This window comes from Elephas maximus, chromosome 12 (genome assembly GCF_024166365.1).
Source record: "Elephas maximus indicus isolate mEleMax1 chromosome 12, mEleMax1 primary haplotype, whole genome shotgun sequence".
NCBI lineage: Eukaryota > Metazoa > Chordata > Mammalia > Proboscidea > Elephantidae > Elephas > Elephas maximus.
In genome coordinates this window covers 6,921,242-6,948,965 of record NC_064830.1, presented here as the reverse complement: position 1 = coordinate 6,948,965, position 27,724 = coordinate 6,921,242, and the positions used below count along the sequence as shown (strand labels likewise).

The following is a 27,724-nucleotide window of genomic DNA, read 5'->3' as shown; positions in this document are numbered from 1 at the left end:
ACAGGGGGGAACTGGAAAGGGCATTAAAGGCTTCACTTACATTGGCATCATATTTCTTAAACAAGGTTTTAAGGAAGTATGGAAAAAGGTTAAGATCTAAAAGAGTTGGGGAAGGGAGATTGAAAGACATCTGTCATACTTTCAAAGTTTCACTGGAAAATATTTGGGCTTCAGTTGAAAATTGTCTGCAGTGTTTTTGTTTTTGTTTTTAACCAAAAAGAACACTTCAGCATTTTCGGACACCTCTATTATATTCATAGATGTCCCTCCACTTATGAGTTTTCATGGATCTGTAAAAGCCACACACGCAGCAGTGTAAAACCAGCTCAGCTCCGCCCACCACCGACAGACGGCACCGACGACTCCGCGTCCATGTCGGCCCACCACCGACAGACGGCACCGGCGACTCCGCGCCCGGCTCGGCCCGCCACCGACAGACGGCACCGGCGACTCCGCGTCCATGTCGGCCCACCACCAACAGACGGAGCCGGCGACTCCGCGCCCAGCTCAGCCCACCACCGACAGACGGCACCGACGACTCCGCGTCCATGTCGGCCCACCACCGACAGACGGCACCGGCGACTCCGCGCCCGGCTCGGCCTGCCACCGACAGACGGCACCGACGACTCCGCGTCCATGTCGGCCCACCACCAACAGACGGCGCCGGCGACTCCGCGCCCAGCTCAGCCCACCACCGACAGACGGCACCGACGACTCCGCGTCCATGTCGGCCCACCACCGACAGACGGCACCGAAGACTCCGCGTCCATGTCGGCCCACCACCGACAGACGGCACCGACGACTCCGCGTCCATGTCGGCCCACCACCGACAGACGGCCGTCAGCGACTCCGCGTCCGGCTCAGCCCACCACCGACAGACGGCACCGACGACTCCGCGTCCATGTCGGCCCACCACCGACAGACGGCGCCGGCGACTCCGCGCCCGGCTCGGCCCGCCAACGACAGACGGCACCGACGACTCTGCGTCCATGTCGGCCCACCACCGACAGACGGCGCCGGTGACTCCGCGCCCAGCTCAGCCCACCACCGACAGACGGCACCGACGACTCCGCGTCCATGTCGGCCCACCACCGACAGACGGCACCGGCGACTCCGCGCCCGGCTCGGCCTGCCACCGACAGACGGCACCGACGACTCCGCGTCCATGTCAGCCCGGCACCGACAGACAGCCGTCAGCGACTCCGCGTCCGGCTCGGCCCGCCACCGACAGACGGCGCCGGCGACTCCGCGCCCGGCTCGGCCCGCCACTGACAGACCGCATTGGCGACTCTGCACCTCCATTTGCTAGTCCAGTGGTTTTCACTTTTCTTGCATACATACCCCCACAAGTGTTGAAAAGGGGCCGTATAAAAGATCTTTATGCTGCATTGTCAATAAATACTTAAAAATAAACTTGCAGCATCTCTCTTTCATAAGTATCTAGGGGACTATAAATACCAAAGCAAATTAATATGTACCTTAGCTCAGTCAGAAATTTTACATCATTCTTTTTTTCTCTCTGAAGTCTAACTTGTCTCTAATTTTACCCTAGTAAAATGCCTTTTATCATAGTGTTCCTACAGGACAGAGTAGAATGGCCCATCGTGTTTCCAAGGAAGTACATCTTTACGGGACTGCCACATCTTTTTCCCGCAGAGCAGCGGGTGGGTTCAAACTGTCAACGTCTGGGTAAGTAGCCTAGTGCTTAGCCACTGTGCCACCTGAGTCGCTGAGTTGGAATCATCTCCCAGGCAATGGGTCTTTTTGGGGGTTTATAATGACTTTATCATATATTTCTCAAACAAATTTTATTTTAAAAAATTTCCACGATGTTAAATGTAATTTTTTCTAGATTACAATTTAGTAGTATGCAATTGATAAAAATAACAATTATTAATTTTGATAATTATTCAATACAAAGGGTAAAATTTTACTGGAAATGAATCTGAATGAGAGGAAAAGAATTTGGGCTTTTCTTCCCAATTGTGGCGGAATATTTATTATTGCTATAAGACATGGTTCTGCATGAATTCTCTTCCTATTTTTCATTTTTACAGAAGTAATTGCTGAGACACTTTGATCACATAAATAAGTAGATGACAGCGCAAGGGGTTTTTTTTTTTTAATAGCAATGTCACTTGATTCATTGAATTCCCTCTGCGTTACATGCCAGAAATCAGAGAAATCCATCATCGCAAATTATTTTTAATGATCTGTCAGCTGATAACTCAATTAGTTCCTTCAATTTTGCTGGAAGAAATGTAAACCATTTGACTTGCAAAGGGATTTGCTACTTAGTCACCAGAACAAGTCACTTTCTCTCCATGAGACCAGGATTCCCAAGAGTCCCTTTTTTGGCTATCCCAAAGGGGTTTCCATATCCAGGAGCAAGGACCTCAGAAGGACTGGAATAAATGAGAGGTAAGCCCTTCTTACGTAAAGTGGGAGAATTAAGAGTTACAAAAGGGAAATGAGATCAGAACGCCAACAAGACCCTTAGACAGATTCTGAAGAAAATCCAATTTAGGGAAGAGTTAAAGAGGTCCTTTTCACAGGAAGCTTCAGGGCTCCTCATTTGCATGCGCCCCTCCAAGCCCCCTACTTCTGTATTCACAAATCTTTTCTTTTTTTCCTTTAAGAAGGTCTCCAGAATTGTATAAAGCTTCAAAATCCACAAAACCTGAGCTCACTCCTAAAAGAACATTATGGAAACCGAAGATCTAGGAATCAATTCCTCCAGAACTGTCTGTCCTCACACATTCCTTGAAAATCTGCAGCAGCAGGTTACTGAATCACCAGTTAGTGATTGCAGGGGTCAGGCACCGTCCCCAGTGAGTGATTGCAGGGGTCAGGCACCGTCCCCAGTGAGTGATTGCAGGGGTCAGGCGCCGTCCCCAGTGAGTGATTGCAGGGGTCAGGCGCCGTCCCCAGTGAGTGATTGCAGGGGTCAGGCGCCGTCCCCAGTGAGTGATTTCAGGGGTCAGGCGCCGTCCCCAGTGAGTGATTTCAGGGGTCAGGCGCCGTCCCCAGTGAGTGATTTCAGGGGTCAGGCGCCGTCCCCAGTGAGTGATTTCAGGGGTCAGGCGCCGTCCCCAGTTAGTGGATTTCAGGGGTAAGGCACCTTCCCACTTTCTTCCACAGTGTTGGTGCTATCCTGCTATCTGACTCTCCGTTTGTGATCTTTTTTTCTCTCTGGATGTTTGCAGTCTCCTTTGCCCCTTATTTTGAGACATTGTCATTTAATGTCGGTCTAGAGGGCAGTGGTGATTTAGTGGTAGAATTAAAAAAAGTCAGCAGTTGGAATCCACCAGCTGCTCCTTGGAAACCCTATGGGGCAGTTCTATTCTGTCCTATAGGGGTGTTATGAGCTGGAATTGACTTGACGGCAATGGGTTTGGTTTCAGTTTTCTCCCGCAAAAACAGTGGGTCTTTGGGACCTGGGTGCAGGACAGTTTCCAGTCTTTTCCCCAGGAGCTTAAGGCTTTCACTTTCTATGAGAAGAGGGGCAGGGGATCAGGCATCCCTCCCCGAGATAGCCTACCTTTCCCTACACGCTTACCTCACTGAGAGGGCTCTTATCTGGTGTCCTGTCCAGACCTCATCTTTCTCGGAATTATCTAGCAGATGCCCACAGAAAAGAGCTTGTGAGAGAGCACAGCCTCCCTTACTGGGATCTCACCTGACAGCCCACACTCTGTTCTTAATAATTCACTGTAACTTTAGCTGATTTCTCCTTACCAGCTTCTGTGGTGGCCGCCTATTCTTCCCAGGCTCTGCAAACAGTCTGTGTATCCCACCTCTCCTTGGAGAGGCTTTGTCGTTCTTTAAAATTCAGTTCACTCAGTTGCTTTGTGACGCTGGCTCTCTGATGAGTTCAAGAAATCTTAATGTTTTGTAGATTATTCAGCTTTATCTCATTGCAGGAATGAGAACACATTCTCTTGCAATTTTCTACATCCCATGCATTGTCTGTTCCTTTTATAGTATCCTGATTTCTCTTAGATATTTAATGACAAGGTTTTTTTGGAAAGGAAGAGAGAAAGCTATTGTCATTTGCAGACTGTTATGGATTGAATTGTGTCTCCCGCCTCCCCCAAAAGATATGCCATCCTTGTACCTGTGAATGTAACCTTGTTTGGATATAGGGTCTTTCTCTGAAGATGTTATTAGTTAAAGAGGTCAGACCAGTTGAGGGTAGATCCTAACCTATAAAAGAGGAGAATAGACACAGGCACAGAGTCAGACGGGGCGGGGGGAAGACTGCATGTAAACATACACCTACAAGCCAAGGAACTCTGAGAAATGGCTGGGGCTGCAAGAAGCTGGCAGAGATGGGGAGCGGGGGCGGGGGGGGCCTTCTCTTAGAGTTGACAGAAAGTGCACAGCCCTGCTGACATACTGAGCTTGAACTTCTAGCCTTCAGAACTGTGAGACAATATGTTTTTATTCTTTAAAGCCACCCACTTTGTGGTACTTTGTTACAGTAGTCCCAGGAAACTAAGACACAGACAACTGTGCACATACAAGATCCAGGAGATTATATAAATGATTAGAACAAATCAGTACATTTAGCAAAGTACCAAGACTATGTCAACATGCAAAAATCAGTTGTGTTTTCTAAATACAGCAGCAAACAACTGGAAAATAACAAAACCATTTACAATAACATTAAATTAAAAAAAAGCTACAGATCTAACGGACCCCTCATGGCGCAGTGGTTAAGAGTTATGACTGCTAACTAAAAGGTTAGCAGTTTGAATCTACCGGCTGCTTCTTGAAAACCCTATTAGGCAGTTCTACTCTGTCCTATAAGGTCGCTATGAGTAGGAACTGACTCGACGGCAATGGGTTTGAGTTTAGTTTTGGTTTTATAGATCTAATAAAAGATCTCCACACTGAAAGCTATAAAACAGTGCTGAGAGAAATTAAGAAAGGCCTATTAAATAAAGATATGCCATATTCATGCAACAGAAGACTCAATATTGTTAAAATGTCTATTGTTATTAAGTTGATACGTAAATTCAACAGAATCTATGCCCAAATTCCAGCATGCTATTTTGCACAAATATTTTGTTGTTCCATACTTTGCTAACACTGGCATTGTCAGAATTTTTAATTTTAGACATTCTATTGGGTGCAAGGAAACCCTCGGGGCGTAGTGGTTAAGAGCCATGGCTGCTAACCAAAGGGTTGGCAGTTCGAATCCACCAGGCGCTCCTTGGAAACTCTATGGGGCAGTTCTACCCTGTACTATAGAGTCGCTATGAGTCGGAATCGACTCGACGGCACTGGGTTTGGTTTTTTTTTTTTTTGGTTTATTGGGTGCAAAGTGGTATTTCAATATGGTTTTAAGTTGCATTTCTCTAACGATCAGGGATGTTGACCAGCTTTTCATGTACCTTTTGGGTGTTTGTGTATATTCTTACGTGAAGTATTTATTCAAATCTTTTCCCCACTGTGAATGAGTGATCTTATTAAAGGTTCTTAGTACATTGTGGACACAAGTCGCTTGTTAGATATGGTCAGTTGATTTTTGACAGAGGTGTCAAGTCAATTCAATGGGGAAAGACCAGTCTTTTTAGCAAATGCACTGGAGTAACTGGATGTCAATATAGAAAACTATGAGTCCCAAAGCATATCTCACTTCATAATCAAAAACCGATTCAAGGTGGAACATAGAACCCAGAGCAACAAATAAAACCCAGAACAATATGACTCCCTAGGGAGAAATACAGGAGAATATTTTCATGACTGTGCGGTAAAGATCTCTTGAAAAGGGCACAAAATGCACAAAGCATAAAGAAAAAAAATTAATAAACTGAACTTCATTAAAATTAAAATTTTCTATTCTTCAAGATACTCTATCGAAAAACAAACAATCACAGAAGACTGGGGAAATTAGTCATGTTAATTGTATGACAAAGGAATTGTGTTCAGAATACACAAAAAACTACTACAGAGCAACAATAAAAAGACAAATAATCCAATTTTCAAAAACAGGCAAAAGATCTGAATAGTTACTAAAAGAAGATATACTAATGGCCAGTAAGCACAAATGAAAACATGATCAAAAGCCTTAGTCAATAAGGAAATGCAAATTAAAATCGATGTAAATACTATTTCACATGTACTAGAATGGTTACAATAATAAAATAAAAAGACTCAAGACATCAAATGTTGGCAAAGACGCGAAGTAACTCTCACACGTTGCTGGTGGGACTGTAAAATCGTACAACCTCTTCAGAGAATTGCCTGGTAACTTCGTAAAAGTTAAACACATACCTGCCCTAAAACAAACAAGCCCACTGCCGTCGAGCTGATCCTGACTCGGGGCGACCCCGGACGTCATGGCAGAACCAAGTTCCGATGGGTTCCCGTGGCGGTGATTCTTCCAGAAGCAGATCACCGGGACCTTCTCCCATGGTAACGCTGGGTGGGTCAGAACCACTCAGCCTTTCAGCTGGCAGGCTTAGTAGGCAAGCGCAAGCCATCTGCGCCAACCACATACACTCTATGTCCCATTAATTTATACTCCCCTAAGTATACACGCAAAGGTATGAGAACATGTCCACAAAAAAAATAAATAAAAATAAAAGAGTACTGCACAAGAATATTCATGGCAGCCTTATTCTTAATGGCTCCAAAGTGGAAATAACCCAAATGTCCATCAACAGTAGAGTAGATAAATTATCGTGTATCATTACAACGCAATACTTCTCCTTAATAAAATGGAACAAACTACTGATGTGCAACAACACAAATAAATTTCAAACATTATGTTAAAGAAAAGAGGCTACAGACAGAAAATAGCACGTACTGGAGGATTCCACTTAGATGAAATTCAAACACAGGCAAAACTAACCTTTGGTGACAGATACATGATAATGGTTTCAAGAAGGGTAGGGAGAGTGGGCAGCTGATTGGCACGACTGGAGGGGGCCAGGGAATATGGACATGGTGCACATCTTATTTTGCGTAATGGTTATACCAGTGTATCCAACTATCACCCATGAAATAATAAAACCCTCAAAAACACGTGCACCTCTGTTCGTTGTCTAAAACCATGTGAAATGATGCTACTTGGTTGTGCTCATCCACATTCTGTTTGACCAGAACACCCAACGCACTGCAGCCCTCTCTGAGCGGTGGAGACAGTTCTGAAAGGAGAGAGAAGTATGAAGCTCACTGCAGAGGAAGGAAAAAACGGGAATCCTGCCGCCTTCCCAGGTCCCAGTGTGAGGCCCTTCCTGAGGCACAGCCTGTTCCCTATCCTTGTCACATTCTATCTTTGTGACAAATTCTCTCTTTCTTTTTAGCTAGGGCCAAGTGGTTTCAGCTACCTATAGCCGAAGAGTCTAAATTGTCAATGGCATGTGGATTTACTGCTTGTCTGCTGTCACAACTCAAAGACGTATGACATGCTAGGATAGACATTTAAAGCTTACAAACCGTACACGTGGGAGCAGATCACTGAGGAAACCTGGAGAGATGGCAGCACACACACCCTCGTTCTGACTGGAGTCCCCTCCGTGTCCTCTTACTCTGCACTGTCCTTACACTAGTCCTCCAGGATATGCCCTGGATGCTGCTGGGTTCCCTGCTGTTCACAGTTCCTGCTTTTTTACCCACACTTTGACACTGGTGTTAACTTTGATGCACAAAACCACAAGCAATTTTGCCGCACAGAACGTGGCTTCCACCAGCATTAGCAAAACCCTATGTTGTGCTGATTATAGCTCAGGCTCTTAAGTTTGACGCCCTCCTGCTAACTCCCAGACTCCTTTAAAAGAAAATTCTGACTAGATAAAAAGCTGTATTTACAGTCTGTAATCTTTTTATTCACTCATATGCATTTCTTTGATAAAACCAACTTCTAAACCTTTAAAACTAGTCTTTTTTAAATATAATAAACACATTCTGAAATCAAGCTTACATCAATATTTTGATTTTTAATTCAATGTCTTTATACCAAATAACATCTTCCCAACGCCCACTGACATGAAATGACTGAACACTAGAGCTTTTGTGGAAGAGATCACCCAAAGGATTATGAATAGCTTTGAAGAAAGTTAAGAGATTTGTTAAGAATCAAAATGGATTCATTCATTTTAAAAGTTAAAATCAACTTGAAAAAAAAATCACTCCTTCATGGCTTAAGCTTGTCATTTGTCATTATTACATTCGCATATAACTTATTTTAGTAAAATATGAATAATTGAAAGAATTGTCCCTTAATTGTATTCAGAAAAATGAGGTATTAAATTGTTTATTTTTAAATAGTGATACAAAAAATAAAAAGTTAACTTTTTAGGCAAAAAAAAAAGTATGTGTAACAGAGGGACTATATATTACATAAAAGAAGCAGTACTTTGTTATTTATCTTCTAAGGTAAAATTCTATTTGATACATTGGCCTAGAATTTGTAGATGTTAATTTCAGCCTTAGAAATGATCCATCCATGCATAAAGCTTCAACTGTCCCACCTCACCTCGTCTTCCTATCACCAAATACATTATCGTTGAATAATCACTATTAAAACTTTTTAAGTTGGAGGAGGGAGGAAAAAGCAAATAGATTCTAAAACAATTTTTTTTTTTTTAAGTAGGGTGTCGGTTCAATAAAATTCAGAGAGAAAAACACAAAACCTTAAGGATGGCCTGCTTATCACATAGTAATGCTCTAATGGAAACCCTGGTGGCATAGTAGTTAAATGCTATGGCTGCTAACCAAAAGGTCAGCAGTTTGAATCTACCAGGTCCTCCTTGGAAACCCTATGGGGCAGTCCTACTCTGTCCTATAGGGTTGCTGTGAGTCGGAATCAACTCCACGGCAACGGGTTTGGTTTTACTATAACACAAAGCATTCTCTTCACATGACCTGCCCCCCCCCCTTTTTTTTTTAATATTCTTATACTCCTTGAAAAAACAAGTAAATTTCTAATAGGTAGAACAGGTATATTCCATGAAAAATAAAAGTTCATTTAACATCAGTCATTTATCTTCTGTATTAATTCAGGCAATCCGAATTCTATCCTGACGTTCTGTTGGAATCGGCACCAGAAGAGAAACAGCTGAGAGTAAGGTGTGCTTGCCTATGGCAGCCTTGAGGCGGGATGCTATACTGGGAGCTTAGGGCTTCCTGAAAACATTAAGGCATTTGAAAAGTATACAGAATGGGAACATGAAAAACAGTGCTCTGTCCTGTATGAAAAGCGTGCTTTGTGTGACCCTACATTTAGGAGAGGTGCAAGAAAATTTCCCCTCCTCGCTTGTGATATATGCACCTGGTACCAGAATCCAGAATTGTGCCCATCAGCAATCCACTCTATTGTAGGTTCAGTAGGTTTCTGTGGGCTTGCCTGGAAACCTAATCACTGTGTATTAACACTATTTCTGCGGTAAAACGTGTTCCAAGTAAATGGAGACCTGACCTGCAGGGCAGGAAGCAGATTTGTGGGCTGACTGAGCCCGCTTGCTGAGATCCGGTTGAGGAAGCGTTATAAGATATGTGAATAAATGGGAATTAAGTTGTCTCTTGTGACGAGGGTATTCAGCTGGGCCAGCAGAAGAAAGAACGAGTCCTTCGGGAACAGAATCACATAGAGAACAAATGTCTAATGAAAGGATATCGTTAAAGAGATACGGAAACGATTCCAACAAAGGATATTCAGCGATCCAAGTTATTTACTTATCTATGTGGACAGTAACAGTTTCTAGCCAGTCGCTGTGGCCTTATGTACCTGTCTCTCCACTCAGTGGTCTCTCACTTTGTTGATATGGCTACACTGCCAGAGAACTGGAGTTAGCGAACCTTTCGCTGCAGGCAGTAACTGCTCAAGTGATCTTGGCAAAGGCCATCACTGGGATGGACACCCACCAAAGACTTACTGGTAAGTGAGAGTAACAAAGAGAAGGACATCAGGGGCCTTTCCCTCAGTGACACAAGATGAATGAAGGGTCAAAGTCATCCAAGGATGAGTACAGCTGAGCATGACAGTGACAGAAGAAGTACATATTCTCATCACAGCAAAACCAAGGACTGGCTGAACCAATACCCCCACTCCTCAGGCTGAACTTCAAGTCCAAAAAAAAAAAAAATTAAAGATGAACTCGAAACAAAAAATAATACTTTCATCTAGTCTTTGGTTGGGAAATATTTATATTGGCTTCTTTCCCCACCCAGGTTAAATTTTTCATTCACCAGCTCTGTCCCTCCTGCCACGCGGCAATCCTGCTGTCAAGAACTTTTCAAAACTGAGTCACCAAATAAGAGCCTGGAGGCTCGTAGTGTGTCTTCTCCAGTGTAAATATAGATTCCTGAAGTTAAAATGAGTATCTTTAATGCGCTGCTACCTGCAAACAACATTACCTGTCAAAGGTTGAACTCTCTTGAGTTTCGCTTTCTCAGGCGTCACCTTTTCAGGTGGTTTTTCTGAGATCAAAGTTGCCGTTGCAATCTTTTCTTGACCACTTGGAACATCAGGAAAAAGTTTCTTCAGCACTTTTCCAACAAACACTATAAAGACAAGCAATTAACAAAAGAAAAGAAAGGGATGACTTGTGGCAGTTTTATTTAAATAATACATGGCTTCTTAATTTAAAACAAAGGCAAAACCATATCCTAACATCACCAGCCTTACGACCAAGCCGCTGGGGCCCCATCTGGGGGACTGTGCCTCAGAGGGCCCACCTGGCTCACTTCCAGCTGAGCCTCTCCCCTGGGACAAGTGAGCAGGGTTTCCACCTGTGCGTGCACAAGGGACCGGGAGCCACCAGTGGGACGAGGAGGGGGCAGAGCTGCATCCTTGTGAAGGTCAGCGTAGGAGTTTGTATTTTTGCTTATGTGTAATTCGATTTTCCTCCCAATTGCTCTTTTTTCTTATTGAATTTCTATGTAAAGTATAGGCTGTGAACCAAACTCAGAGTTCAGGGGGATGAAGTCTCGGGTACTAAGTGTGCTCTTGGAGAAGGTAGGTCCAAGGTGCAGTTCACACAGAATATCCCAAACACAGGCCCGAGAAAGCTGTTATCACTGGAAAGACGTAAAGGAAAAGTACACTGCCCCTGCTCCCGACAACTCTAGAGAAGAGTCCCATTTGTACCTCCTTCCTGTTTAAAATGAATACACTAACAGCCACAATTAAGGAAACAATTCTGGTATTGCTAAAATGGTTTTAACATGTATGTGGAGATTTTTCACTTTAGTTTACATCCTGGTTTAACTAGAGGAAAAAAAAGCTGTCAATGAATAAATATTTCCATGCTGATTTAAGTGCCATTATCCTACACGACTTAAAACTCAATTTACCAGCACATCTTGCAAGGATCACTGAATCCCAAAGCCTTTTTGATCTCTGTAGTTTTTCCTACCGTATTGATTAGTCTGCTCTATCGACAGCAGTATGATTGCTGTAAGTGGCTTCACCTGGTCTAGAGGTTTAAGCCAAGCGGTTCCTTGCTTGGGGCAAGAGTCATCAAGACTTGAGTGGTTAAGGCCATGCCAAGAGACCATGCACAAGCTTCAAAGGCCTTTAAGGAAATCTTTTTGCAGGTCACTTTTTTCTGAGAGTTAGTTCCAAGCCAGACCCTGAACTTGTCTCCGACATTAGTGTCTCCAAGATCCCACTCTGGTTATTAACTCTGATTAGGCTCTGCTGTTGTTGTTGTTAGGTGCCATCAAGTCAGTTCTGGCTCATAGTGACCCCATGCACAACAGAACCAACCACTGCCCAGTCCTGCACCATCCTCACAATCATTGCTTTGTTTGAGCCCACTGTTCCAACCACTGTGTTAATCCATCTTGTTGAGAGTTTTCCTCTTCTTCACTGACCGTCTACTTTACCAAGCATGATGTCCTTCTCCAGGGACTGGTCCTTGCTGACGATATGTCCAAAGTACATGAGATAATGTCTCACCATCCGTGCTTCCAAGGAGCATTGCAGCTGTACTTCTTCCCAGGCAGACTTGTTTGTTCTTCTGGCAGTCCATCATATATTCAATATTCTTTGCCAATAGCATAATTCAAAGGTGTCTATTCTTCTTTGGTCTTCTTTATTTATTGTCCAGCTTTTGCAAGCATATGAGATGACTGAAAATACCATTACTTTTTTTTTTTTTTTTTGGGTCAGAGGCACCTTAGTTCTCAAAATGACATCTCTGCTTTTTAACACCTGAAGGAGGTCTTTTGCAGCAGATTTGCCCAGTGCCCATTTACTTACTGATCCAAGTAAAATGAAATCCTTGACAACTTCAATCTTTTTTCCAATTATCATGACGTTGCTTACTGGTCCAGTTGTGAGGATTTTTGTTTTCTTTACGTTGAAGTATAACCTGTACTGAAGGCTGTGTTCTTTGATCTTCATCAGTAAGTGCCTCAAGTCCTCCTCACTGTCAGCAAGCAACACTGTGACATTTGCATAACGCACGTTGTTAATGAGTCTTCCTCCAATCCTGCTGCCTCATTCTTTTTCATATAGTTCAGCTTTTCGGATTATTTGCTCAGCATACAGACTGAATAGGCTCTAGATACTGTAAACTTAACCTCATGTGGCATTAATCACAGTCCTAAGATCTAGACCTGACACTCTGGGCTCATGAGAAGCCCTATTTCACTAGGAAAAAACTCCTTTCTACCCCCACCCTAGGTCTCCCATGTAGGCAAAAACAAAACAAAACAAAACTCAAAACTCACAACACTCAGGTTCTAAAAGCAGAGACCTGTTTGTTAGGGATAGACTTAATAAGAAATCACCGGGGTCCCAGAGTGGGCTATATTCATCGCCCAGGCATTATCCCATGGGATGACTGCCAACTGATAAGAAGGACCTCTCAGGCTGCAGTGTGGCTGATCCTGGGACCCGTGCTATGGGTTCTGAGATTCCTATTTTAGGGAAAGCTGAGAAGAATCGAGATGCAGAACAGCATCCACACAAATACTCTGCTGTGGCCCCTAGCCAGTTACCAAGGCTCACTCGTTTCCTCATCCAAAGTATCCAGCTGCCTCCAGGCTGCTATAGCAGAGGAAGTGCTGTCTCCTAACTGGCTTATTTTATTTTTATTTTTTAAACTAAATCTATGGCATTAAATGCAAAGGCCTGCTACTTCTTGTTTCAGCTGCTTTATTTTACTAAGTGAAGCAAAGTTTTCTATCACTAAGACAAAAGAAGTTCCGTAGCGAATACAATATTCTACATCCTTCATGGCTTAAAACTGTCCAAATCAACTCTCAAAGTTTATTCCCTTTTCTTAAGGTGAGAAAATCATGACAATATTCTTTAAGAAATCCCTCTGTGTGTTGGAAAGGGACTGAGCTCAAAGCTGGATTAAACTGGGTTAAACTGTAGTTCTGCCACTTGTTTAAATTATGTTACCTTCCTGAGCCTCAGTTTTTTCATCGATAAAATAGGCAAAAATAATGCATAAACAGTGACGTTGCAAGACTAAATAAACACGCGTGTAACATATTTGGCTAGCACAAATCACACATTAGCTGTGTCTTGACTTCTGAGACAATCCCTTTCCCCTCATCTGGCTTTTCTCTTGGGCTCACTCCCTTCGTCATCTCAGCCTGTAAGTACTGGGGTTTTCTTGGGTCCTGCCTACGTACTTTTCTCCTTATTCTATATATTGTTAGGTTGATCTCCATTTCCTCACAGAGTCTCAACAATACACTAAAAGGCTGTAATCTTCTATACCCAGTATGAGTTCTAGACACCTGTTTCCAACAACTTGACAGATACCTCCACCTTGATTTCCTTTTACCAGTTAAAAAAAAAAAAAGGAAACCAACCAGTTGCCTTTGAGTCGATCCTGACTCATGCTGACTCCAGAGGGTTTTCAGTGGTCCATTTTTTGGAAGTAGATCGCCAACTCTTTCTTCCGAGGTGCATCTGGACGGACTGAGCACCTTGCAGTTTAACAGTTCAAAAAACTGAACCCATTTTTTCTACTTCAAACCTGGTACTCCCCCTCTTTCAGTCACCATCTTGGTTAACGGCATCACTGGCTACTCAGTCCCCTGGGCTTCATCTTCTCTGACTCCATCCTCTTCCTCACCCCTCCCATCCATAATACTCACCAAGTTCCAACACTCTACAACTAGGCTCCATTCTGTCCATCACTATTCTTGCCACACTGTTTCGGTTCAGGCCCTCATTATTGCTGTCTTGACTATTCCAAAAAACTAACTAGGCTCTCTCTTGATCAGTCTGTGTATAACCTGCCACCCACAATGCCTACAGTTGCCTTTTTTTTTTTTTTGAATTTTTCATCTTGAAATTAGACTTAAGAGTGGTGAAAACAGCAGAGTTCTTTTATGCCTGTCACCCAGCTTCCCCTAATGTTAACATCTTACATAATCATATTGCCAAAAAAAAAAAAAAAAGCCAACTAAGCCCATTGCTGTTGAGTCGATTCTCATTCATAACAATCCTGTAAGACAGAGTAGATCTGCCCCATAGGGTTTCCATGGAGCGGCTGGTGGACTGGAACTGCCGACCTTTGGGTTAGCAGCCACGCTCTTAACCACTGCACCAGCATGGCTCTACAATCACAGTACAGTTGTTAAAATGAGCGAATTAACGTTGGTACAAGACTGTTAGCTAAAGAAAAAATAGCTAAACTACAGGTTTTATTCAGATTTCACCAGTCTTTCCACTGATGTCCTTTATCTGCTCCAGAATCCAGTCCATGATCCCACACTGCATTTAGCTGTCATGTCTCCGTAGTCTCCTACCATTTGTGACGGTTCCTCAGTATTTGTTTTTCATGACCTTGATACTTTTTTTTTTTTTTGGTTTAACAGATTTTTTTTTTTTTAATTTTTATTAAGCTTCAAGTGAACATTTACCATTCCAATCAGTCTGTCACATGTAGGTTTACATACATCATATTCCCTTCTCCCACTTGCTCTCCCCCTATTGAGTCAGCCGTTTCAGTCTCTCGTTTCGTGCCAATTTTGCCATCTTCCCTCTCTATCTTCTCATCCCCCCTCCAGTCAAGAGTTGCCAACACACTCTCCAGTGTCCACCTGATTTAATTAGCTCACTCTTCATCAGCATTTCTCTCCCCCTCACTGACCAGTCCTTTTCATGCCTGATGATTTGTCTTCGGGGATGGTTCCTGTCCTGTGCCATCAGAAGTTCTGGGGAGCATTGTCTCTGGGATTCCTCTAGTCGCAGTCAGACCATTAGGTATGGTCTTTTTATGAGAATTTGGGGTCTGTATCCCATTGGTCTCCTGCTCCCTCAGGAGTTGTCTGTTGTGCTCCCTGACAGGGCAGACATCGATTGTGGCCGGGCACCAACTAGTTCTTCTGGTCTCAGGATAATGTAGGTCTCTGGTTCATGTGGCCCTTTCTGTCTCTTGGGTTCTTAGTTGTCGTGTGACCTTGGTGTTCTTCCTTTGCCTTTGCTCCAGGTGGGTTGAGACCAATTGATGTATCTTAGATGGCCGCTTGTTGGCATTTAGGACCCCAGGCGCCACAATTCAAAGTGGGATGCAGAATGTTTTCATAATAGAATTATTTTGCCCATTGACTTAGAAGTCCCCTCAAACCAAGTTCCCCAGACCCCAGCCCCTGCTCCGCTGACCTTTGAAGCTTTCATTTTATCCCGGAAACCTCTTTGCTTTTAGTCCAGTCCAATTAGGCTGACCTTCCTTGTACTGAGTGTTGTCTTTCCCTTCACCCAAAGCAGTTCTTCTCTACTGATTGATCAATAAAAAGCCCTCTCCCTCCCTCCCTCCCTCCCCCCTTTGTAACCACAAAAGTATGTGTTCTTCTCCATTTTTTCTATTTCTCAAGATCTTATAATAGTGGTCTTACACAATATTTGTCCTTTTGCCTCTGACTCATTTCGCTCAGCATAATGCCTTCCAGATTCCTCCATGATATGAACTGTTTCAGAGATTCGTCACTGTTCTTTATCGATGCGTAGTATTCCATTGTGTGAATATACCACAATTTATTTACCCATTCATCTGTTGACGGACATCTTGGTTGCTTCCAGCTTTTTGCTATTGTAAACAGAGCCGCAATAAACATGGGTGTGCATATATCTGTTTGTGTGAAGGCTCTTGTATCTCTAGGGTATATTCCTAGGAGTGGGATTTCTGGGTTGTATGGTAGTTCTATTTCTAACTGTTTAAGATAACGCCAGATGGATTTCCAAAGTGGTTGTACCATTTTACAATCCCACCAGCAGTGTATGAGAGTTCCAATCTCTCCACAGCCTCTCCAACATTTATTATTTTGTGTTCTTTGGATTAATGCCAGTCTAGTTGGTGTGAGATGGAATCTCATCGTAGTTTTAATTTGCATTTCTCTAATGGCTAATGATCGGTAGCATTTTCTCATGTGTCTGTTGGCTGCCTGAATATCTTCTTTAGTGAAATGTGTGTTCATATCCTTTGCCCACTTCTTGATTGGGTTGTTTGTCTTTTTGTGGTTGAGTTTTGACAGAATCATGTAGATTTTAGAGATCAGGCGCTGGTCTGAAATGTCATAGCTGAATATTCTTTCCCAGCCTGTAGGTGGTCTTTTTACTCTTTTGGTGAAGTCTTTAGATGAGCATAGGTGTTTGATTTTTAGGAGCTCCCAGTTATCGGGTTTCTCTTCATCAGTTTTGGTAATGTTTTGTATTCTGTTTATGCCCTGTATTAGGGCTCCTAGGGTTCAACCTATTTTTTCTTCCATGATCTTTATCGTTTTAGTCTTTATGTTTAGGTCTTTGATCCACTTGGAGTTAGTTTTTGTGCATGGTGTGAGGTATGGGTCCTGTTTCATTCTTTTGCAAATGGGTATCCAGGTATGCCAGCACCATTTGTTAAAAAGACTATCATTTCCCCAATTTACTGACACTGGTCCTTTGTCAAATATCAGCTGCTCATACATGCATGGATTTATATCTGGGTTCTCAATTCTGTTCCATTGGTCTATGTGCCTGTTGTTGTACCAGTACTGGGCTGTTTTGACTACTGTAGCTGTACAACAGGTTCTGAAATCAGGTAGAGTGAGGCCTCCCACTTTCTTCTTCTTTTTCAGTAACGTTTTGCTTATCCGGGGGTTCTTTCCCTTCCATATGAAATTGGTGATTTGTTTCTCTATCCCCTTAAAATATGACATTGGTATTTGGATTGGAAGTGCGTTATATGTATAGATGGCTTTTGGTAGAATAGACATTTTTACTATGTTAAGTCTTCCTATCCATGAGCAGGGTATGTTTTTCCACTTAAGTATGTGCTTTTGAATTTCTTGTAGCAGAGTTTTATAGTTTTCTTTGTATAGGCCTTTTAAATCCTTGGTAAGATTTATTCCTAAGTATTTTATCTTCTTGGGGGCTACTGTGAATGGTATTGATTTGGTTATTTCCTCTTCGGTGTTCTTTTTGTTGATGTAGAGGAATCCAAGTGATTTTTGTATGTTTATTTTATAACTTGAGACTCTTCCAAACTCTTCTATTAGTTTCAGTAGTTTTCTGGAGGATTCCTTTGCAAATAGTGATAGCTTTACTTCCTCCTTGCCAATCTGGATACCCTTTATTTCTTTGTCTAGCCTAATTGCCCTGGCTAGGACTTCAAGTACAATGTTGAATAAGAGCGGTGATAAAGGGCATCCTTGTCTGGTTCCCGTTCTCAAGGGAAATGCTTTCAGGTTCTCTGCATTTAGAGTGATATTGGCTGTTGGCTTTGCATAGATGCCCTTTATTATGTTCAGGAATTTTCCTTCAATTCCTATTTTAGTAAGAGTTTTTATCCTAAATGGTCGTTGAACTTTGTCAAATGCCTTTTCTGCATCTATTGATAAGATCATGTGGTTTTTATCTTTTGTTTTATTTATGTGATGGATTACATTAATGGTTTTTCTGATATTAAAAAAAATACCTGGTATAAATCCCACTTGATCAGGGTGAATTAGTTTTTTGATGTGTTGTTGGATTCTATTGGCTAGAATTTTGTTGAGGATTTTTGCATCTATGTTCATGAGGGATATAGGTCTAAAATTTTCTTTTTTTGTAATGTCTTTACCTAGTTTTGGTATCAGGGAGATGGTAGCTTCATAGAATGAGTTCGGTAGCATTCCGTCTTTTTCTATGCTTTGAAATACCTTCAGTAGTAATGGTGTTAAGTCTTCTCTGAAGGTTTGGTAGAACTCTGCAGTGAAGCCGCCTGGGCCAGGACTTTTTTTTGTTGGAAGTTTTTTGATTACCGTTTCAATCTCTTTTTTTGTTATGGGTCTATTTAGTTGTTCTACTTCTGAATGTGTTATTTTAGGTAGGTAGTATTGTTCCAAGAATTTATCCATTTCTTCTTCTAGGTTTTCAAATTTGTTAGAGTACAATTCTACGTAGTAATCTGAAATGATTCTTTTAATTTCATTTGGCTCTGTTGTGGTGTGGTCCTTCTCGATTCTTATTCGGGTTATTTGTTTCCTTTCCTGTTTTTCTTTAGTCAGTCTAGCCAATGGTTTATCAATTTGGTTAATTTTTTCAAAGAACCAGCTTTTGGCTTTGTTAATTCTTTTAATTGTTTTTCTGTTCTCTAATTCATTTAGTTCAGCTCTAATTTTTATTATTTGTTTTCTTCTGGTGCCTGATGGGTTCTTTTGTTGCTCATTTTCTATTTGTTCAAGTTGTCGGGACAGTTCTCTGATTTTGGCTCTTTCTTCTTTTCGTATGTGTGCATTAATCGATATAAATTGGCCTCTGAGCACTGCTTTTGCTGTGTCCCAGAGGTTTTGATAGGAAGTATTTTCATTCTCGTTGCTTTCTAAGAATTTCCTTATTCCCTCCTTGATGTCTTCTATAACCCAGTCTTTTTTCAGGAGGGTATTGTTCATTTTCCAAGTATTTGATTTCTTTTCCCTAGTTTTTCTGTTATTGATTTCTAGCTTCATTGCCTTGTGGTCTGAGAAGATGCTTTGTAATATTTCGATGTTTTGGATTCTGCAAAGATTTTTTTATGACCTAATATGTGGTCTATTCTAGAGAATGTTCCATGTGCACTAGAAAAGAAAGTATATTTTGCAGCAGTTGGGTGGAGAGTTCTGTATAAGTCAATGAGGTCAAGTTGGTTGATTGTTGTAAGTAGGTCTTCCATGTCTCTATTGAGCTTCTCACTGGATGTCCTGTCCTTCTCCGAAAGTGGTGTGTTGAAGTCTCCTACTATAAATGTGGAGGTGTCTATCTCACTTTTCAATTCTGTTAAAATTTGATTTATGTATCTTGCAGCCCTGTCATTGGGTGCATAAATATTTAATATGGTTGTGTCTTCCTGATCAATTGTCCCTTTTATCATTATATAGTGTCCTTCTTTATCCTTTGTGGTGGATTTAAGTCTAAAGTCTATTTTGTCAGAAATTAATATTGCTACTCCTCTTCTTTTTTGCTTATTATTTGCTTGATATATTTTTTTCCATCCTTTGGGTTTTAGTTTGTGTCTCTAAGTCTAAGGTGTGTCTCTTGTAGGCAGCATATAGATGGCTCGTGTTTCTTTATCCAGTCCGTGACTCTCTGTCTCTTTATTGGTGCATTTAGTCCATTTTCATTCAGCGTAATTATAGATAAATAAGTTTTTAGTGCTGTCATTTTGATGCCTTTTCATGTGTGTTGTTGTCCATTTCATTTTTCCACATGCTTTTTTGTGCTGAGATGTTTTTCTTAGCAGCTTGTGAGATCCTCATTTTCATAATGGTTAACTTTATGTTTGTTGAGTCGTTACGTTTTTCTTGGCTTTTTTCTTGAGTTATGGAATTGATATTCCTTTTTACGGTTACCTTATTATTTACCCCTATTTTTCTAAGTAAAAACCTAACTTGTATCATTCTATATCGCCTTGTATCACTCTCCATCTGGCAGTTCAATGCCTCCTATATTTATTCCCTCTTTTTGATTATTGTGATCGTTTATCTATTGATTTCCATGATTTCCTGTTGTGTGTATTATTTTGTTTATTTATTTATTTTTTAGAATTAATCTTAATTTGTTTGTTTTTGTGGTTTCCCTATTTGAGTTGCGTTGATATCAGGACGTTCTGTTTTGTGACCTTGTATTGTGCTGGTACCTGATATTATTGGTCATGCGGCCAAACAATCTCCTTTAGCATTTCTTGCAGTCTTGGTTTAGTTTTTGCAAATTCTCTAAACTTGTGTTTATCTGTAAATATCTTAATTTCTCCTTCATATTTCAGAGAGAGTTTTGCTGGATATATGATCCTTGGTTGGCAGTTTTTCTCCTTCAGTGCTCTGTATACGTCGTCCCATTCCCTTCTTGCCTGCATGGTTTCTGCTGAGTAGTCTGAACTTATTCTTATTGATTCTCCCTTGAAGGAAACCTTTCTTTTCTCCCTGGCTGCTTTTAAAATTTTCTGTTTGTCTTTGGTTTTGGCAAGTTTGATGATGATATGTCTTGGTGTTTTTCTTTTTGGATCAGTCTTACATGGGGTTCGATGAGCATCTTGGACAGATGTCCTTTCGTCTTTCATGATGTCAGGGAAGTTTTGTGTCAGGAGTTCTTCAACTATTTTCTCTGTGTTTTCTGTCCCCCCTCCCTGTTCTGGGACTCCAATCGCTCACAAGTTATCCTTCTTGATAGAGTCCCACATGATTCTTAGGGTTTCTTCATTTTTTTAAATTCTTTTATCTGAGTTTTTTTCAGCTATGTTGGTGTTGATTCCCTGGTCCTCCAGAAGTCCCAGTCTACATTCTAATTGCTCGAGTCTGCTCCTCTGACTTTCTATTGCGTTGTCTAATTCTGTAATTTTATTGTTAATCTTTTGGATTTCTACATGCTGTCTCTCTATGGATTCTTGCAACTTATTAATTTTTCCACTATGTTCTTGAATAATCTTTTTGAGTTCTTCAACAGTTTTATCAGTGTGTTCCTTGGCTTTTTCTGTAGTTATCCTAATTTCATTTGTGATATCTTTAAGCATTCTGTAAATTAGTTTTTTATATTCTGTATCTGATAATTCCAGGATTGTATCTTCATTTGGGAAAGATTTTGATTCTTTTGTTTGGGGGGTTGGAGAAGCTGTCATGGTCTGTTTCTTTAAGTCGTTTGATATGGACTGCTGTCTCCGAGCCATCACTGGGAAACTAGATTTTCCAGGTAATCAGCTATAAAAAAATGCAGTCAGATCCCTATCTGAATTCTCCCTCTGGCTCAGGGTATTCGGATGTTAATGGAGCCGCCTGGTACGCTGGCTCCTAGTTCTGAAAAAGGTCGCTGTCTGCCCGTATTTGTTCGTTTTCCGTCTCTAAGTCTGTGTTTCTTGTTCAGAGTTCGTAGATTGTTATGTATGTGATCGATTCACTTGTTTTTCCGAGTCTTTGTTGCAAGAGGGATCCGCGGTAGTGTCCACCTAGTCCGCCATCTTGGCCCCCGGTTTAACCGACCTTGATACTTCTGAAGTCACTTATTTTGTAGAAATATCCTTAACTTGGGTTTCATGTTTTCTTGTGATTAGAAATTACTATTTTTCACAAGAAAACCACAAAAGTGGTGCTGTGTCCTTCTTAATGCCTTATAGCAAGGGTTTCATGATGTCGCTATGACTTATTACTGATGTTAACCTGGATGTTTTGGTCAGGGTGGCGTCTGCTGGGTTTCTCCACTGCAAAGCTACTATTTTTGTCAGTGTGATTAATAAATACCTATGGGGAAATACTTTAAAGTATGCAAACATCCTGTTCTTCCTCAGATTTTCACCTACTAATATTAGCATGAGCCTGGGTGGCACAAAGAGTAAATGCTTGACTACTTGCTGAAAGGTGGGTGGTTTGAACCCATCCAGAGGTGATCAGAACTTGTGATCTGCTTCTGAAAGGTCAAAGCCTTGAAAGCTCCGTGAAGCAGCTCTACTCTGCATGCATGGGGTCGCCATAAGTTGGAATCAACTTGAAGGGGACTAATGACAAGAACATTAGGGTCTATGGTAAGATTCTGCCTACACTGATCATTACTTTGGTGATTTTCTCTTTCCCTAGTTCCTTCTCCATTTTTAACTGGAATTCTTCTACAAAAGGAGTTGTCCCTTTTCCTCCACTCATTCATTTATGTGTCAGTATGGATTCATACTTATTTTAGACCATGGGTTATAATCCAATACTATCGTTATTTATTTAGCTGCCCAAATTCTTCCAGCTTTGGCCATTGGAAGCTCCTTCAGGTTGGTTCCTGTGTTCCATCAACAGTCCCCCATCCTTTTGTGAGCACATGGCTACTTTCTGGCACCACAAGATATCTGAGGATCATCTTGGATAAGCTCTGTTCCAGAACTTGAATGAACCACTTCTCCGAGGAGCCCTTGTATTTGGAAACCAGCATTTGATCACTAGGTATGCTCACTGCTATGGCAGAAGTCTTAAATCAGATCTCTGCTTAAAAACTGACAACTGAGCAGCTGGGGTGGGAGGAACTTCTTGGGTATCCTTGAAGACAAGAAGACATCTCAATAGAAGTGCAGGTAACACAAATAGTAACCTACGCTAGAAGCACTACACCACCTACACCATGCTGATAACCATATAAAGATACATAAGACTATGAACATTATATTCAAAATAACAAACTGAGTTACAACAAACAACATTGAAACAATTTAAGAACGCAGGAAAATAGCCTGTATGTTCAAATTTTTACAATAAATTTAAATGCAAATGCAACGTAAATATAAAACTTTTAGTATTTTATTTAAGTCCCAAGTTATTTTTAGGAGGGTGGGAACGGGGAAGAATCTGTATGTATGCAGATGCGCTAATTCACAAAGGTCAAGAATGTTTGCACAGTTTTCATGGGTCATCAAACGGGAAAGAATTTTTTTCTACTTTTTAAATTGATGATTAAGTATTAATAGTCCAAAAAACTAAAACGAACAGAAGACTATTCATTATCCTAAGCAAAATTGATTTAAATATCATGTAAACCCAAGTGGCTAAAGTGATTTCCACCTTATATTGTTGTTGTTAGCTGCCATCAAGCTAGCCCTCAACTCATCATGTCCCCATGCACAACTGTGACTATAGGGTTTTTTTCATTGGCCGATTTTCTTTTTTTGGCTTTAACATATAGAAATTTATTCTCTCACAGTTTAGGAGGCTAGAAGTCCAAACTCAGGGCTCCAGTCCCAGGGGAGGCTTTCTCTCTCTGTCCGCTCTGGGTGAAGGTCCTTGTCACCAATCTTCTCCTGGGTCTAGGAATTTCTCAGCATCTGGACCCCGGGTCCAAAGGATGCACTCTGCTCCTGGCTCTTCTGTCTTAGTGGTAGGAAGTCCCCCATCCCTGCTTGATTCTTTTATATCTCAAAAGAGACTGACTCAAGATACAATGTAATCCTGTAGATTGTGTCCTTCCTCATTAACATAACTGCCCCTAATCCTGCCTCATTAACATTATAGAGGTAGGATTTACAACACATAGGATAGTTATGTAAGATCACAAAATGGAGGGCAACCACACAAAACTGGAAATCATGGCTTAGTCATTGGCTAATTTTTTGGAAGTAGATGGCCAGGCATTTCTTCTTTGTCTTAGTCTGGAAGCTCTACTGAAGCCTCTTTAACATCACAGCACCACGCAAGACTCCGGTGACAAACAGGTGGTGATTGTACCTGAGTGTACCGGCCCAGAAAAGAACCCGGGCCTCCTGCGTGGAAGGTGAGGACGCTACCACGGAACCACCACGGCTCCTCCAGTGCCAGCTTACACTGTTGTTGCTAGTTGTCGTCAAGTCAATTCCGACTCATGGCTGCCCAATGTAGGCAGAGTAGAACTGCTTCGTAGGGTTTTCAAGGCTGTGACCTTTCGGAAGCAGATCGCCAGGCCTGTCTTCTGAGGCCCTTCTGAGTAGGTTTGAACCGCCAACCTTTCAGCTGGTAGTTGAGTGCTTAACCCTATGCACCACCCAGGGACTCACCATCATCTTGTATGTCATAAAACCTCATACGCAAAAAACCACATCTTTTCCCTACAAGTCCATACACTTCTTGAGGATATCCCTGGCATCTAGCCACTTCTCAACAGCACACGTGTTCTATTTTACGCACTTGTTCCATAGATGTTCACTAAATGAATGAGTTCAAACAGTTCATTCCCACACCTGATATGTGTTATAAAAATCACTACAGAAAAACGAGCATGTGATACACAATTACTCTTTGACAAGTAAGGAATGACTTTGATATTAAATATTAGCAAATGTTCATTTTATGTCATATTATCCATGATCCATGAATTATTTATTAGGTTTATCGTAAAAAGGCACCAGAACAGACTATTTTGAACAGATGTCATTATGGATATTCCATTATGAAGTGGGAGTTTCTGTCTTCAATAAGAATAAAAAAAAAGAAAATATTAACTAATAAATCTTAATCCAATTTAAACCAAATATTCGGACACTAAAAAATAATTTTGCTGACACATATCATGTCTAACACTTTCAGCTACCATAATTTAGAGCATAAAGTCTTTTAAAAATATCTTGAAATAAGTTTTGAAGAGCAAAACTTAAAAAGCAAAATTAAAACACCAATAATTACTTTTTTCAGTAAATAATTTTTCTGTAAATCTAAAACTACTCTAAAGATACAGACAGTACAGAGTCCTCAAATGAATCCCCAGTTTACCCTATTATTAATATCCTAAATTAGTAGCAATTTATTACAATTAATTTGTAGCATTAGTTACACTTATCATAACTATCGGACAAATATTGATACATTATTACTAACTGAAGTCCATCATTCATTCAGATTTTCTTACTGTTTAGCTAACGTCCCGTTTTCTGTTCCATGATCCAATCCGGGATACCATATTATATTTAGCTGTCATGTCTCTTAAGACTCTCTTCGCTGTGACAGTTCCTCAAACTTGTTTTGTTTCTGATGACCTGGACAGTTTCGAGCTGTATTGGTCAGGTACATTGCAGGATGCCCCTCTACAGGTTGTGTCTGATGTTTCTCTCGTGACCAGACTGGGGTTACGGGTTTTTAGGAGGAAGATCATGGAGGTGAAGTGCCATCTTCATCACATCACATCAACAGTACATGCTGTTAACGTTATTTATGACTGTTGATGTTGGCCTTGATCACCTAGCAGAAGCAATGTTTGTCAGGTTTCTCCACTGCAAAGCCACTCCCCCTCCACCATGCCTTGTCATACTGGACTCTTTGGAGGAAAATCACTATGCGCAGCCCACACTTAAGAAGTGGGGAGTTATGCTTCCCCTCCTTTAGGGCAGGACATCTATATAAGTGTCTTAGTCAGGGTTCTCTAGAGAGACAGCATCAGTAATATCTATCTGTCTGTCTGTCTATTATCCATCCATCCATCCATGTGGTAAGGATCAGCATGAATCCAATCCCCAAATCTGGAGACTGATCCAGTCCTCACATCCCCACTCCTCCATCCTCATCACCAGCCACCCCTGCAGCACTCTCTCTCTCTGACCATTACCACAAGAGCTGGGTCACAGCTCACAAGTTAGAAGGACATCATCCCTCAGCTTGCCCGACAGGCAGATACCAGCCACAGGTTTGGAGAGTTCACGAGACACTCCAGCCTTGGGGCCTACTGGCCACAAATTCAGGGCTGGTTTCCCACTACCCTTTCAGGATGCTGGCCACGAGCTGACCTGATGGCTCCCACTACCCCTTTGGGTTCAATAATTTGCTGGAATGACTCTCAAAACTCACAGAGAGTATACCATACTTAAGCCTATATTATTATAGTCAGAAAGGATACAAATGAAGAAATGCACAGGGTGAGGCCTGGGAGAGTTCCCAAAGTAACGCTTCCACGTCACACTCCTCTCCTGAAGGCAGATGTTCCTGTCAGCCTGTAAGCTCTCTAAGCCTTAGTTTTGGGGGCTTCTATCAGCCAGTTCTGCATGATAGGCTAAATCATGCCTCCTGAGGATAGTTGATATCAGCCTTCCAGCTGAATCTTCTCTAGCCTGGCCAGCCCCTTATTCACCAGCACAAATTCTCAGGTGTGGCCTGGAAGTCCCAGATCAGGGCACCCCCAATTACAAACAAAGAGCTGGGTGATGTGTTCCTTCAAGGCAGGTTCAGTGTCACACACCCCAGCACTCTCAAGAGCTCCGAGTTAGCGTGTAACCAAATAAAAACTGCTCATTGGTCAAAACAGAAATTCTAACACCTTCCTGAGAAACTGAAGGCTGGCCTTAAGTTCTCATCCTTCTAACAGTTCATCAGCACGCTCTTTTAGCAGCAAAAGCGAGTTTTAACTTGGAATGTTAGTGTCCATCATAAAGCAATTACTGAAACATAAAAAAGCAAGAGCAGGGATGCATAATACCAACAACAACAATAATAATAAAAAAATAACCTGCAGAAAAACAAATACAATTGCTAAGTAGACCAGGCAATCAGAACTGGGAAACAGACACAATAAAAGGTCAGCATGAAGAGAAAAATCCAATCTAAAATTAATATGTTGAAATACCAAACAGAAACTGTCTCCTTTTCGTAAGGGAATTTAGTTATTTTGATATAACTTTCAAAAATGATGGCTACCTAAACTTGCTATTTCAATTTAAAGACGTAAACCAAGTAAGAATATTTCTGTAAAGTTTTTTTTTTTTTAAGAAAGTAGACACTTAGGAAAAACTTAAATATATATACCTAAAAAAGAAATAAAAAACAGAAAATTCTATTGCTGGTGGTAAAGCTGTTCAATTCTGAGCTCTTCCTCAAAGCAGTTACTTGATTTAAAATCTAACAGTTGAGTATAAAAACGGAAGGTTATGTTCCATTTTTAACAAAGGTGCTAATAGCAGCATTTCAAGGAATTTTTCGTTCTTCTTTTGCAATGGTTGGTGTGACAGCTGGAGCCTAAGAAAGTTGTAGAGCATTTAACCAGCTCCTCCAGGTAACGAAGGCTCACTAAATGAAATGAGAAGCTGCCACGTCTCTTCCAGGACACTTTGCAGCCTGGGTAAGTTTCCCCATCAGAGGAATCTGGGTGTACCTTCCATTTGAAAAGGTTCTTACGGAAAAAAAAAAAAAAAAAGGATGATAACTTTTTCATCTATATTTCTTTCCGAAAAAAGAAAAAAAAATTGTTTACAGAAACGAAAAATATGTAGTATATATTTATTAAACAACCGTGATCTCCGAGACCACCAAAGAAGTCACCCCATCAATGTCACATGTATTTTTCTCTTCCTTAAAAATTTCACTGATTGCAAAAGTAATGTATTTTCCCCTTGACTTCTGTATGCACACGTGTAGTTTGCTTAAAAAATGGGGTCAAGCTATACATTTCTTTTTACCAAATGTAAACTGTATAAAATGCTTTTTTGTAATAGAAAAAAATGGCAAATTATGTTCATCCCTTTGTAATTCTCTAACTCAAAATTTCAAAACTTTTGTTATCATTTCTAGAAACCTGTGTGTGTTAGAAAAATGTAACTGTAAGAGGAAAAAAGTATGTCTACAGCTAACTTTAGAATATTAAGCATGAAATCAGTAAAAACAAAAAAAACTTATTTCTAAAAGTGGATGTTAACGCTAAGCAGTAAAACCGATAGTGCCACAGGCTCACGAGAATTACACTAAAATGAAAGTGACCACAAATATTAATAAATAACTTTTAAAACGTGACTTCTTGATATTTCATTATAAGATTAAAAAAATACAGAAAAAGCAGGTTTATGAGACACCTTTTTTTCAGTCAGTAGACTTATAAATGGAAAAATAATTATCT

General features: G+C 41.1%; 2 protein-coding genes across 4 annotated transcripts in view; both read right to left on the bottom strand.

Annotated features, from left to right (window-relative positions):
• ERICH1 (glutamate rich 1) overlaps positions 1-27,724 on the bottom strand; it is a 105,520-nt gene that overhangs the window by 66,717 nt on the left and 11,079 nt on the right. For all 3 annotated transcript variants that reach the window (XR_007519723.1, XM_049904659.1, XM_049904660.1), the window contains exon 2: positions 10,369-10,515. Coding sequence is in view for 2 of the 3 variants with exons in the window: in XM_049904659.1 (XP_049760616.1) it covers positions 10,369-10,515 (147 nt within the window). In the remaining variant the exon portion in view is untranslated. The remainder of the gene's footprint in view (positions 1-10,368; positions 10,516-27,724) is intronic.
• On the bottom strand, positions 248-5,855 carry LOC126087314 (uncharacterized). The gene is made up of 2 exons (XM_049904663.1): positions 507-5,855; positions 248-462 (listed from the first exon to the last, which is right to left on the bottom strand). Exons 1-2 carry the CDS (start codon positions 989-991, stop codon positions 327-329), a joined length of 621 nt encoding a protein of 206 aa, XP_049760620.1. The 5' UTR covers positions 992-5,855; the 3' UTR covers positions 248-326.